The sequence below is a fragment of the Pholcus phalangioides genome, unplaced genomic scaffold (assembly GCF_987345545.1).
Source record: "Pholcus phalangioides strain wild (caught in Gottingen) unplaced genomic scaffold, Ppha-v1.0 ptg000013l_1, whole genome shotgun sequence".
NCBI lineage: Eukaryota > Metazoa > Arthropoda > Arachnida > Araneae > Pholcidae > Pholcus > Pholcus phalangioides.
The window spans coordinates 30394093-30409911 of NW_028301606.1; the positions used below are offsets into that span (position 1 = coordinate 30394093).

Sequence of the window (15819 nt, forward strand, 5' to 3'; positions counted from 1 at the left end):
TACAAAACCCACATTGTAACATGAATGACATATCTAAGTACTACAAGTTATTTGCAGATACTTTTTATACTTGGAAGTATGCATATAGGATTAATGGTTAACCAGTAAAATGCCATACGCCCTGTTACCTATGCACCCTGTATATATATAACCATACATACACATTTCTTTCTGGAATTTTTAATGAATCGGTTCATGTTGGAATTCATGTTCTGAGTCTGCGTGTGGCCCTAACGTAATTTATGTTGGCAGAGTTGTGCTTGTTTTGTGTTTTTCTGGTGCAGCGCTATCTCTCTTCCATATTTTGAAGTGTAAATCCCTTGTACTTCAAAATATGGTAAATGCTTGAATTTTCGTGTGATGTATCATGTTGTAGGTCTACCTGCTCTCTGCAGCAAGCCTTTTTCGAATGGAAGGCAGGCTCGCATCCTCAATTCGGAAGTTAGAAAATTGCAGAAATCCAACTTCCACTAACACTACCTGTATACTCGTGATGAGAGCCCTGAGCGCTGCAATTACAGCTTACTATCAGACCAATCTTCAGAGGTAGGTTACATGGTTTGCATTTAAATACACTTGACAGATCGCAGGACAATGTTCTGTGGAGTGAGAGTGAAAAAGAGGAGAGTCTGAGTAGATGATAGTGTTGAGGAAACATGTTTGCCTGCCTTAATACATGCATTTTGTGCTATTATCCGGGAATAAATGAAATAAGGAGTTTATGTGTTAATAAATTTAGTTTTCCTTATTTTGATCTCTGAATATACATAAGTACATACTCTCCTATACATGAGTAAATACAATGTTTATATATATATATATATATAATATATATTATATGCGAGTGTAAAGAAGAACTGGCAGAAATTGAAGAGAAATCATGGATGGATTTGTGAAAAAATATTTTCAAACTTATTTATTCATGCCATCAACTTATGCATGTGGGGGGGGGGGGGGGGGAGGACTTATATATTAACTTTTAGAATACACCAGGAAAGTCCAAAAAAAAAAAAGCAACACACTAGTTTTAGTACATCACTGTTTGTAGAAAGAATATCCAGTCTGGTTCCATGACTTGTCATCTGTGCTTGTACTGCTCCTAGTTGAACCATATCCTGTATCAGTGTGAAGAAAAAAATCATGTTTGAAAAATATATCCAGTTAACTTGATGCATCTCGTTTTCAAAATATTGTGCATGAAATATCTATATAGTGTTTTAAAAAGACCAAATGAAACTTTCAGGATAAGGGCTTTACAGTTATAGATGGAATCTAATTAAATATATGCCATCACTATGGGACATTATGCAAAAACATAGAATGATAAATACACAAAGTATTTTTCATTATAGATGGAATCTAATTAAATATAGGCCATCACTATGGGACATTATACAAAATCATAGAATGATAAATACACAAAGTATTTTTCAAAAATAAAAGTCAATTGGCAATAAAAAAGCAAAATATGATCAAGTTACTTGCGCTCAACAACTTTTTTTACATTGATCATGTAGTTATTATACATTTGTCATGTACATATAAATGCAATATTTAGAAAATTTATAATCCTTCACTTTTGTGTGTCATTGAATAATGACAAATGCAGAGCCTGATTGAGAGAAGAACGATGAGTGATTAGATTTATTATTAAAAACACCAACTCAATCAGAAATAAAGATTGTGGAAAACATGAATTATCTTTGAGGCCAAAAAGATATGCTTTTGGAGAATTTTGCGGAGACTGGGACACACAATCCCTCAAATATCTCAAGTCTATTCCAAAAATTGTTTGCAGCAGAATTCAGAATTGCAGATTTTATGCACACAGCTTGAAAAATGTGTGTAAAAAAATAATTGGAGATATTTTTGTGTGCTTTGATCTATTTAATTTTTGTTTCATTTTTTGCTTTTTTTATAATCAATCAATCTCTACTTTCCAAACACCCTTTGCATTGGTGTTATTCTTATGATATAGCATTTTGATAACCATAACAGGGCTGGACAAATCAGAAAAAAAAATTCCCGAAGAAAAATGGTGAAAAATAAGATTTCTTTTGACCTTTTCAGGACATAGTGACCCTCTTTCATGTTGGCAGATATGCTGTTATAAATTCCGAACATTTTGTGCTGCTTTCAGTCTGCAATTTTGTAACTGCACAAAAAAAAAAAAATATTTAAGCACCATACCAATTTTTTAAGTTGCCATGGCAAACCTGGCGCCTACGATTTGTCTAGCCCTGAATATATTGTGAAATATTAATTTTTTAAATTAATTAAATTTAAGGAAATATTAATATTTTGAAATGAAAATTACCTTCACCACTGGATCAAACTTTTAATTTTGATCTTTTAACTTGATCAAAATTTTACATGTCACACAAATTAAACATTCATAATATTATGGGATGGGGAAAACTTTTCAACTTTCAAGAAATCACCAGCACAAGTAATTTTTAGATGAGATAGTTCAACTGATCCAAAAATATGAAAACAGGCCATTCTAGAAATTAATAATGTGTTCAGTTTTACAGCCCCAACTCTATTGATATTTACCATATTACTTACAAACCCATGAACACATAATTAATTATATGTAAATGTGAAATCACAAAATAAACTAGGCTTCCTATTATACCTTGGGGTACATTATAGTCATAGAAGCCTTGGTTTCCATCTGCACTTGCCATTGTTCCTGTGGTGTAGACCGGACTCGCTACATTATATGCATCGGGACAGCTGAGGAAATCTTTGAATAGAAATATTCATCAAGTAAATAGTTATTTAAATTCATTTAATATTTCTCATGCATTCACGCTCTTTACTGGTTCAAAATGAATATGCACTGGTTAATTTATCAATATTTTGAGCATAAACCAATGTTTTTGTGTTTGTTTCTTTAATTTTCTGATTTAAGTTTAAATGGCTAAAATTGCCAAAAAAAAAACAAAAAAAAACCATGAGTTATGATTGAATCAAAAATGACTATTAAATCATCAGCATGTGATATATGCACACTTTTCATAAAAGAATTAAAAACTTCAGGGATACACATATTGTAGTACAATAATCACTCACTTGCATCATAGGCATTGCTGTAGAAACCGCAGTTTGGATATGCATTTCCAGGTGTTTGCCCAACACCTAAGAGGGAGGAGAAAAAAAAAACCTATGAAAACCTTATTTCAACCTCAAAAGTATACAAATACAGCAAACTCCAATATAACGATACTCAAGGGACTGGAGAAAGGTATCATTATAAATTGAATTTATAAAAACTATAAAAAGTTTACTGGGACAGCATTGTTTTATAGGATTTACAGTTTGTACTTACCAGGTGTTGAATGCAGTGAAGCACTTCCATAAGTTGGATCTGACGCTTTGTTGTGCGAAGCTTCAGGATATGAATAGAGCATCTCGTATCCAGATCCTGTTGGGCTGCAGGTAGTGCTATTGTTATAATGATCCATGCCTATAAACCAAGAAATAAAAATTCATGTCAATATGGAACTCATAACATTGTTAAAAATACAGATATTTATCTTTACTATAAATCTCTTGAAGTTCATGAGTATGATTTGGGATGATTAAAAATTTTGCACACCAAAACTTATACCAAAATTTTACATTAACTTGTGTACAAAAGCTTCAGCAATTTGAGTTCTCCTGGTTCTAAAGACACATGAAAAATAAAATTTATTATCTCTCGATATAAACAAAAAAAAAAAAAAGCGCGCTGAAGAGTAAAATGAGAAAAACTTTTTTTGAATATACAGCAATACCTCGGCTAACAAATTTTTCTGCTAAAGATGTTCTATGTTTTTCCACCTTGGCTGATGAATACGGATTTGGCTACGAACATTTTTGTTGATATGGATGCACGTGCTAACGCAAAACAGCTGCATTGCGACTGAATTTTCATACCAATTAAAATGAATCCAATGAATAACTGTCACTCGAGCCAGATTAATTCATCTTCACCTCAGAATTATGTTCTAGATCCATCTCTATCTTTCAGAAAGATTTTGAACCACTCCATGTAAAATGAATGATTAAGTTAAAAAAGATGCATTAAAAAAAGTGGAAAGCCTTAGACTTGAATGGTTTAAGTGATTGGTTCTCAAATGTTTTGGTCCATTGTACCCTTCTTTAAAATTTTTTTCCTCTCATCTATCACCAACCCATAGGATCCTATACTAAACCCAAAGCTTCTACCACCCCCAGGGGTGCAAGCGCCCCTCATCTATTTCGGAGCAGCAAATTTCATTTTTGGAGCAGAAATTTTGAAAATGGAGCAGAACTAAAAACGAACTATATCTGCAATATAAGGAGTAATTTTTCTGTGAAATGCCAAAAGTTTTGCCAAAAATGGTTGAAACAAATAATTCTAAATAAATTTCCTTCACAAATTAAAATCCATTTAAATTTTTTCTGAATTATGTCACTACTAAAACATGCATTACTGAAATGACGAATAAAAATTATTAGACTCTTTTCAAATTAAGCAACATGCATACTAAAAACCTAGGTAGCAAGAATTTCTGCTGTTTGAACTCCAAAATCTTATTCATCCTGATATAGCAAAAAAAAGTGCATGCAGAATATAATAAGGGTTTCCGTGAAAAAAAAAAAAATAGCTTCTCACAGAATTTAAAGGAATTATTAAATTTAAAAGCAAAATGTGAAAAACGAGAAAAATATATATAAAAAAAGAAATAACTTATTTACTTAAGCAATATCTCAATCTAATAGCATGTTAATAGATTAAGAATCACGAGTCGCTTTCAGAAGTTCAGCATCTCAATGACAATTTTTTTCAAATTTTTCATGCCCTTGAACATAAGATTTTGTATGTCTTATTCCATTAAAGCATTGGATGGACAGATTTTTTAATGTTCAAACACACTTTTATTTATTTGTTAACAATGAACTCTCATTCGCTGTCTGTGCTAAAGATAAAAAAAGCCTTCACCAAAACTGGCAAAATTTTGAACTTTGGGCTGCTTTCAAGGTTGCAAAGTTTGAATGTGTCAGCCCAATATCTATCTCTCTATTCTCTGAACTGATTTCACTTCTTGTAATTCTTTGCATTATAGTGCAACCCATTCATCACACATAATTAATAGTTCTGTTGGTACTACAATGTTAAGCAACATCCCAGCAATACGTGAGGGAGTGCAAAAAACAATAAAGAGTACAAACGTTTCATTCTCTTCAACATGTTTCGGAAAGGTAGGACATTAATATAAAAAAGGTATCTCACAGAAGTTATATAAAATGAGTGCATGCTCCTAGTACAAACTCCTTCCTTTGACTATTGTTAAGAGCATGCCCCTCCCCCCATCAATGCAGTGGCGGACCGTGAGGCCATATTGGGCGCCGCTCTAGGAGGGGTGCCAAATGGAGTTGAAAGGGTGAAAAAAGCTTTGTTGACCAAAAAAAACGCCGTCAGTAGCGCCAAAAACAGATTCCACATGGGTAGAAATTTTTTTCCTCGAGTCGCCCCTGTTCACCAAATCCGGATTTTTGCAATGTGAAATTGTCACGATCGGCAACCGCTGACGATAACTACACGACCGCATAGTAGCTAGACGACAAAACTATGGATATTTTAGCTGGAGTTTTTGCAGATCCCATTTTTTCCCAATGATCTTCGAAAAATGTCGGTAATTTAAACGAGTAAACCAATCCCCTTTTCGATGTATGCAGTCTTTGAATTTCGCAGCCGCGAAATTACCATTATTTTCAGTATATAACCAGCAGGAGAAAAAACGGTCTCCGAAATCGGAAAATTCGGCATATTCATTCAGGGACTTTGATAGCTAGCCGGTTAACCAATAACAGTATAGGACTTTACACTTCAAGGTAGTAGAACTACTTTCCAAGGTCACGAGATAACGCGATTGTGGTAGATGGTGGGAAGTGAAAAAAAATTGAAGTTTCTCCCGCCCCGTATCTTTTTCCGTGTCTCGGAAAAAACGCGTCCCGTGAACAAAATTTTCATGCTTCTTTTTCCTAAATTCCGGGTATTTGACGCACTACAGTGCACTAGCGGTACCTCCGCGAATCACAAACAAGAATTTGCGCAAATGCGCAGGGATTCGGCGCCTTGGAGCAGTTCTTGCACCCCTGCACCCCCCTGGGCATATACATCACCTTCCGGGGGCGACGTTGCCCACTTTGGGAAACACTGGTTTAAGTGAATACAGTAAAGACTCAATATCAAACTGTATAGTGTGGAAATTCTAAAAACTTATCTTTTCCATCTGCATGTGTGTGTGAGAGAGAGAGAGAGGGGACTTTATATTCTATAGCACACCACACCTCACACACTTTTGTTTCACTATGGCTCACCAATCTGACTGCACAGCATACATAGTGTAAAATAAAAAGATGTACAGTTTTACATCATCTTTTGAATTCTCATTCATCCAATTGTGAAGTAGTTTATCTTAGCTTTCTCCATAAGTTTCTATTTTTTGTTAAAAGTACTTGGAACAAATTAAAAGATTTTCAATAGAAATCTGAGAGAAAATAAAATGAGTTTTGGTTAACGATCACGATTCTGTAACAAATTATCTTCATTAGCTGAGGTATCATTATAAAACAATAAATATGCAATAGGTGGGACAGACGATAACAGCATGAGACAGGGGAAAATTTTTCATGCAAATAAATATGAATATTAGTTGATTGGGCCCAAAATTTAGGGGAGAACGCCTGCTTTTTCTTCTCTCTTTACTATAGCTGTATTACTATGTTATTATTCCTCTATGGCTTCATAAAGTTTACCTTGCCTTGCAACTTTGCAATTTGGGCCTTGAAAAAAAAAAAAAAAAGAAAAAAAAAAGGGATTATTATGACATGAATACGGATTTGAATAAGGATTACTCCCTAAAAATCTTGTGAATGTTTCGATAACACCTTAGTATATTGAAAGAAATAGGCTGCTTGTGTTTGGAAGAAAAACACTTTCACCCACAGATTAAAATTAAGGCCTGCAGCCATTGTCATCAATGAACATCACATTAAGCAAGTTATTTTTTTAAACTGACACTAATGTTAGACATCAGCTTTGAAACTGATCAATCGGCAAAAAGGTAAAAGGTGGGTATACTACTAGCCAGTCCATTTCCAAATCATAAAGCTTTCTTCTTTTCCTCTAAAAGATCAGCTTAGTTAAATTAAATACAGTAATCTGATTGGGCTAAAATATTCTTGATTAATAATCCCAATTCACAATTCTGTGATTTTACTGAGGAATTAGTATTTCTCATATAAAATTATGTAATTCGGGGTACAGCATAAGTAAAGGAAAAAACAGTTTTTATTCAAAATAAAAAGAAGGAAAAAGCAATATTACCAGGAGGAGGGGGAATGTATGGCTGTTGAACAGCTGGCCCCCAATTATTACCATAGCCAACATTGTAGGGAGACCGAGATGACATGGGATTAGAACCTGCTGAACGGAACTTTGAAGCTTCTGATGCTTCCTGAGAAGTCCACGTCATATTTTGCCTTCGAGCAAACTTTCTATTTCTATAACTGAAACCTGTGCCAGATTTATCTTGTGATACGGATGCCTTACACTCAATCTGTAAAAAAATTACAGAAAAAATATGTGTTTCATATATTTTTTCTTCCTTTATATTTCATACAATCAACTTGTATGGTTGGCACAGCAAGTTATAGGTATTAATCAACATTATCTACAAAACTAGTCTAGGTGAATAGTTATGAAAATCAATTGATTTTTTTTTTGTTATGTTAGTGTAATCAATTATGCAAAAAAAAAACCAAAAAAAACAAAAACTTTTATCCTAGGCAAAAGTTATTTTTGCTTAGCATGGATGAACAACAATGATGATTATATCAACCTCAAACTTTGCTTTTGTGGTAAGGGGGAATCAATATTTGAGAATTGGTCATTTACCATTGGCTGACTGAAATATTGATATTGAAAAAAACTTTTTGTGCTGATAATTATTTTAAAAACAGGTAATAACTTCCAGAATTTAAGTCATGCATCTAGATGTTCCATAGAAAATAAAAAAATAATAACTTTTTCCCATCTTTATTCATTTTTTCATTTTAATGTATGCTTCATTTTCACATTTTAGTCACCAAAAATCTCTATGATATTTTTGATATTTTCCCTGATATAGATGAGTTAAGTCAAGAATTCCTTGGTGAAAGTGCTCTTTTAAGTAAGAACCCATGGTTCTTTTGAATTTCTCAATAATAGCATGGAGGGCATGATGTGCCATTTGGAGAGACTGACCATTCCATGTTTTCTATAGATTTTTGTTTTTCCACAAGCTTAGGATGGTTTTTGATCCTGCGATTATCTAGGAAACTGTTAAGCGTGCAAACAAAGATATCCCATGCTTTTTTTTTAGTTTTTTTCCTTTTAAGTTCCTTGTATTTCAAATTCACTTTAATCCATTAAAACCATTCTTTTGATCTTTGCAAATAAAAACATACCGTAGGTTTTGTTAATGCTGCTGATTTATCATCTAGAGCTGTAAAAAACTATTTAATATTTTTTTTTTATAATATATTTTTTTTGGTGCACTGGTAGCATACATACCTTCCGAGAGATCAATCACATGAAATAATGTAGCAGACTATCAGTAACAGTATATCAGTAACATATAATCACAGCAGAATATCAGTATTTTTAAAAAAATTTAACATTGCATGACACAAAGCTAAATAAAGAGTGGCCGTGACCGCGATTCTACCATCAGATATATTTTTAAATAATAACGTGATCAGCACGTATTCCCAAGAGATCGTTACGATCTGTCCAGGGAATTTGTTAGTGTTAGTAGACATCCATGCCCGACCCGGGATTATATCAGATATAATCCCCTTATAATCAGATATATATCTGATTATTTTTGGTCTCAAATCCACTATTGTTTTATTAGTCATAACTTTGGTTTGTTTTGGAAGATTAGCAACTGAGGGAAAAAATTGTTGTCTATTGCATAATATTTTCATGCTACTTCATCACAATTCAAGTAATAGTGCTTTTCATGTGTTTAATCCCCTGAAATACCAAAAATTTGCTCTTCCGAGGTCAAAAGCAAAGTTTAAAACATAAAATTCCTATTTTCTGTCCTTTTTAGTCCTAAGCCATCGGCAAATAAAACTGGTTACCAGGAACAAAAATTGTGTTACATAGTGTTGTCAAAACTCAACTGCATCTTTTCAATCAATACCTTGAAAACATAAACTCACTAAATCATAGAATTAATAAGTAATAAAAAAGGTATCGTGAACCTAACAAAAGCATTGATCCATCCTACAAACCTGACTGCCATTCACATCCACATAACGTTGATCACAAGCTTTCTGGGCACTATCCTCCGATTGAAATGTCAGGAATCCATAACCTGAAAATGTACATGTTAAAATATTCTCATTGACATATTATGATTATTTTTTCACCAATCACATCAAAAGACAATGGAGGGTGTAATAAAAACACACATGGTTGGTGAATTTTGCGTGAAGTACTCATAATAGTTCATACAATATTGAACAGAAAATAAACCCTTACATTACGAAAGCTTATCCATCACATCAATACTAACTTATGGACATACCCAGCGAGGGACAGCTGACCCTCAGAAGAGAAATTAAAGTGCAGTAATTGGTACACAGCACAGACATATCAATTTAGTATCGGTGAGTTGCCCCCCTCTAGTTCAGATCCTGGGTATGCCATTGTACTAACCTATCAATAATAAGTATGAGTAGCTAAACAAAATTTTGAATTTAACACAAGGTGATATGAAACTGAATTTGAATCACTTTTAAATCCTGGAAAACACAAACTAATGTTATGATTACTCATAATGTGAAAAAAGTAATTGACAAGACACAATCTACAATTTTGTGTGTACAAGTTACTGTGTATACTTGTGTATAAGATAAGTTTTCTTGTTCAGAAATTGAAAAAAAAAATTCTACTTGTTCTAAAAAAAAGTTGCCCATGCCGAAGTCATTGATACGATGCAAAACATTTTAATGCTGTCTCATGAAGTGAAGAGTGAGTAAATGGGAGGAGGACAAATGCTTAGAAAAAAGTTTTGATCATTTTTCATTGTGTATATATACTTTTATATTTTAGAAATATACATTTTTTTAAGATTGGCTTGTACAAAGGTTTCCAATTTTCTATCGTTTTGGTAGTCCTTATGATGGGGGTTGGCTTATACTTGAGAATACATGGTAATCACAACAGTCAAAAAGTGAGAAATCGAAGTATCTAAACAACGTATTGACAAGTTACAAAATATATTTGACAAAATTCAATATGACAAATCACCTTTTGACCTTCCTTTCTCTTTGTCATATATAATAGAAACATCTGCTATCTGAAATTACAGTAAGATTGAAATGTTTAAAAAATGACAGATGCTGGAGAGGAAAAATATACGAAATCTATATTCTTATTTTTTTAGAATGCTTTTACAATATTATCTTACCAATCCAAATTCTGAGAAAGCATTCCTAATGTCCATCTCTGTAGTATACGGTTGCAAACCACCAAGGAAAATCTGGAACTCGTTATCTCTCTTCATTTTCTTTGCCTACAAAATAATCACATTCATCAGTGCCTATGAATCATTTGACAAGTTTCGCTGCAGCACTCGGAGAGAGAAGAAAGAAAAACCAACTTGCACCAATAGAACTCAACCCGAAATATCAAACTCACCACATTTTCACTTCGAGGTCTGCAAATCTGTGGATCGATCTGAAAGGAAACAAGATATTCTGAGGAAAAGAGCTTTGGAAAACGAGTTTGTCAATCAAATATTTTTTTTTTTGGGGGGGGGGGGGGGGCTACAGTCATTTTTTTGGCAAGCTAAATTACTTTTGATAGGACCCAAATACATATAGAAAACCCAAAATCAATAACATAATGTTTAAATTTGTGAGAAAGTATCTACAAAATAGCCATGAATCGGTATGCATACTGCAATAAATTTTACAGTTTATGTGATGTTAAAAATAGTGCATTGAATAGTGTAGTGAAATAGTGTATTGTTTGAATTGCTTTGCAGGCCTGGTATAATGCTTGGAACAGACAAGATTCGCTCATGGGCCGGAATTTAAGAAAACATGCTCAGGGGTGGGTTCATAGTTTCGCTGCCTGTGGGCTATGCATACTTTGTCACCCTGGGTTATAGCCCCCCCCCCCCCCCCTGTCAGCATACCTCTGTCTCTAAATTACTCTTTTGGCTGCTCACATGCTTTCATACCCACTAGATTATGTACCTTTTTCATCCTTCAATCACTCCCATGCTTACACACTCTCTAAGTTGCTCTTTTTGCCATTCTCATACTTACATACTTTCATGTATTGGTCATTACATACGTTCAATGCATTGGTCACTAACTGATTTGGTCCTTCATTCAGTGACCTGGATTCCTGCTTTTTTGGTCATTCACATATTTGCACAATGTTTTGGCCACTGACATACTTGCACACTCTTTAGGTCACTATTTTATTCACACAGCTTGCTTAGCCCTACTAGTGACTATGCCTTGCCCATGTTGGATAACAAGTGTTTGTTCATTATTAGGAATGATAAGGTGTGATGAAACTGGCCCATTCTCCTTGATTCATTGACAAAATTAACACATATTTCAAGTTTTGAATAAATGTTTTATATCAGCCTATACACATCCAAACAAATATTAATATTAAGATATTACCAATGTATATCAACCTTGACATTATTTAACAGACTCTATCTTTGAGGCAATAATTCGAAAAATAAAATTTTGGTGATACGAGGTACTTACAGTCTTGCCGTCCAAGTGATGTGGACCATTAGCCATCACAGTTGTGATAGAATCAGAATCTTCAAACTCGATGAAACCAAAACCCCTGGGTTGATTGGTCGTATTGTTTTTCATAATGATGCAATCTGAAACCTGCCCGTATTGGGTGAAATATGCTTTCAAATCATCTGGAAGAGAAAAAAAAGTGCATCTCAGGTGATGTCAAGGAGATGGATTCAAATTAGCTGACACCAAAGTTGTGATTGCATTCATTGCAGTATGTTGAAGAAAAAAAGGAGTTTTTGTGTAAGTTAACCTTGTTAACAAAAAATTCTTTAATTCTAACAGTATGGAACATGATTCTTGAATCATTTTACATTCTTTTTGAATAATTATTCGAGGCTTGATCACATATTAAAATGCAAAATTCGTCATTAAATTAACAGGGAAAAGCTTGGGATTCAATGTTAGTGCATAGAATAACTAAATTTGAATAACTTAATCGATGAAAAACGTGCTTCCCGAGCACCAAAAACAAAGTAAGACCTCATATAGTTTTTGATATACCACTACTACTAACCTGTCCATGCCCCTTGTACACAACCCCCTTGCAGAATTTCTAACAAATTGGTTCATGCCCGACTGTGTATTCTGAGTGTATGTGTGTGACCCTAGCATATTCATGCTGTAAGAGTTACACTTGTTTTTGTATCCTTGCTGGTGCTGCCTGCTGTCTTCCTTTCCGGTCTTTATGATATATAGAGAAAACAATCTATACTGTATACAGTAAGAACTATGATAACATTACACACATTTAAAATTAGCATTCCGTATTAATCAGTGAACAGGGCAGTCTTTATATATGTTGGGGTGGGGGCACAATTATAAGACCTGATACTGTGATTTTCCAGAATATGCATGTAAAGTGGTATTTTCAGGCACATAATGGGAACTATTAAAACTTAACCACATATGCACCTCTTACAAATTCTTCTGTTTAATTTCTAAAGAATCAGAACATGCCCAAACGTGTAATATGTGTGGACCTAACATATTTATGTTGTCAGAGTTATGCTTGTTCTGTGTTCTTGCTGTTGCCATCTGTCTTGAAGTAAATATGGTAAATGCTTGAATTTTCATGTCATGTAAGTATCGTATTGAAGGTCTACTGGCTCTTTGCGGAGACTCGTTTAAATGGGAGACCTTATCACACAGGGAAATTACAAAATTGTTTACCCCCCAAGCCCTTATAAACGAATTATATTGATTTATAATAGATGAAATCTATAATAAACTAAGATAAGCTGAATTTAAAACCATTCACACACCTCATGGTATCAACAAGGGAGGAGACACGGTTTTGACCTGAGGATATCGACCTAGCATTTTTGAAAAAAAAAAAGAAAAAAAACTCGTAAAAGGTAGGAAATCATCCTATGGTATATCTGAGTGAATGTGAGGGGTGGGGCTAGTTTGAAGATGCCTAGGAGTGAGGGGCGGGAAATGATACAAGCATGCAAACTTCTTTACATACATTCCTTTTAATATGATTATAGCACAAGTAATAATAAATCTTTAGCAGCGATAAACAGTCACATTTGTAATAATGGGGAAAACCAACTTGCGATTCAGGTCCGTGTTAAGGGCACAGTGGAGCCCAAGAAAATTTTTTCCTGCTAGAGCAATATTCTGGGAGTTTCCCAGAGATGTATTTATGGTTTTGCCACCCTTCTTCCATTCTAATCTAATTTTCTTGAGCACTTATTCCTCGAATTTGCGGCCGTAGATTCAGTCCACCTCGTTCCTGTAAATACACGTCTGTCACTCTTTCAGTCACTTCATGCTCACACTCCTTAGGTTACTCTTTTGATCAGTTCCATGCTTACACACAGTGCCATCTTAATGTATGGGCCCACTTGGGCACAGCCCGGAGGCCAAACAAAAATGAGAAGAGGTTGAAATTTTCTAGAATTTTCCAGGTAGGGCCTCAAAAATATCATTTTGCCTGGGGGCCCATGATGCTCTTAAGACGGCCCTGCTTACACACTTTCCACGTCACAATTTTGGTTGCTCACTGACCTGGTGTTTTGCTTTCGAGGCGACTCTTGAACATTCGCATGCCTTAGATTGCAATTTTGTTTGTCCGACGTCTTTGCACACACTCACGTGCTTGCAAACCCTCAAGGTCAATTGTTTGGTCACTCACTGATCTGGTCCCTCTTTCTAGGCAGAGTGGATTAACGGTTTTGCAACCCTGGGGAGGTTTTTGCTTCCCCCCCCCCCCACATTCAAACTAATTTTCTTGGCCACCCATTCCTCAAATTTACACGCGAAGCCCTATCCTACCTAGCTGGAAGTACCTGCCAACAACATTTGTACATTTCCAACGAAGAGCCTGGGTGCTATGTTAAGACGATCTACGGTTGTATTAACACAATATAGAAATAATTTTCAGTTTACCTTCGGATGTTTTCCAACTCAAACCACCAACAAACAACTTCCTATATTAGAGAAAAGAAATTCATTGTTATATTTTAAATTCTAAATAAACTACACACGCATTGTTATTTAGAGCTTTTAAGACTAGTTTAAAATTACTGCAGCGGCCTACATATTGTGCGCTTATTGACGTTCAAATATGATTTCGCTTATCACACTACCATTTCAATTACACTGCAAGTAAAAGGGTTTGAAATTGTGATGAAAGGTACTCTATATATACCATCTATGATACGGATAAAAGTGAATAAAGAAATGGTTTATTTTTCCGATACGTACCTTTTTTCGTCGCCGTCATCATCGGTGCGAGTCATGTTGAGAAATAAACTAGACGAGCTGCGATATCGACGCTACTCTACTATCAACTGAAATTAATCACAATGTAACGTTCATTCGCAGAAGTTCAGAAACGAAACTTGTGTTTTCAAATGGAACCTCGCGGAGTTTTGCCAGTCGATGTTGTTTACGCCTTTGTAGTGGATGAAACCTCAATCTCCGATGTTGAAGGACCAAAAAACTCCGCATCGTATTTCTTTGACACTAACTATGCCTGACCATATTAGCAATATTTTACGGGACGCTATTGTATTTTTAAAACCGTCAAAGAAAAACTTTTAAGGCGTATTTTCCTAAGAGCAAATTTTTTCCGCCACGTGAATGAGGCTTTTTTGGATCACGTGATATTCCACCTTTTTTTTGAGGGACATACAAGATAACCAATATGGTGACTTCCTGTGCGATTCATGAAAGAAACAGATCTAAATTAAAGTAACATAGAAATGAATCGTTTTTTCTTTTTAATGGGAGCTGGAGAGAAATTTCGAATTTTTTTTTTTAAAGTTATTGATCTGCCTATTTTTTCATCAAAAAATGTTTGATTAAAGCTGCGCAATTTCTTCGATGTAATTTATATGGGCACATAATTAATTTAAAAACATCCTAATGGATTGAGAGATGCAACTGGATAATATTCGAAATCAGATTCCCTATAAAATGCACCTAATGGTTTCCCTTTATCTTGAAATTTTTTTTTTTCGGAAATCCACAGTACCCCCCCCCCCCCCCTCGGAAAAATGACACCGAAAAATCATGGGATTCGAAACACATTTTTTTCGATTTTTTTCTCACGGGTACGAGCAGAGTTGCCAGATTGGCGGTTTTCCCGCCAAATTGGGCTGGTTTGAAAACGGTTCAGCGGGAAATTTTTGGCTTTGGCGGGTGGCGGTTTTTCTAAAATTGTGTTCATGGCGAATTTCTCTCTGTTTTTCTTTGCTTGAGAGCAAAGAAGATTTTCTTTTTCACTTCAGTCCCCACCTCATGTTGTGTTTCTTCCTGACAAGGCAGAGGGGATGGGGGGGGGGGGCATCTCACGCAACTATGGAAAGCCAGAACTTTCAACCATAATGCCTTTGCCACCCAATAATTGAAGGGACCGTAAAACAAAAACTTGGGAACTGTCCTAGGCTCTAGATAGTGGTTTTCAACCTTTATGATACCGCGGCCGGTCGGTTATCATAT

The 15819-nt window shown here is 34.8% G+C and overlaps 1 protein-coding gene across 1 annotated transcript; it reads right to left on the bottom strand.

The window, feature by feature from the left end:
* Window positions 1-886: 886 nt before the first annotated feature.
* Window positions 887-14801, bottom strand: LOC149078957 (uncharacterized). Its single transcript, XM_089241190.1, has 12 exons — window positions 14581-14801; window positions 14263-14303; window positions 11824-11990; window positions 10730-10768; window positions 10500-10604; window positions 10340-10388; window positions 9319-9401; window positions 7364-7595; window positions 3335-3472; window positions 3079-3144; window positions 2639-2749; window positions 887-1115 (listed from the first exon to the last, which is right to left on the bottom strand). The coding sequence occupies exons 1-12, from the start codon at window positions 14613-14615 to the stop codon at window positions 1036-1038; spliced, it is 1146 nt and encodes a 381-aa protein (XP_089097316.1). The 5' UTR covers window positions 14616-14801; the 3' UTR covers window positions 887-1035.
* Between the last annotated feature and the right edge of the window lie 1018 nt (window positions 14802-15819).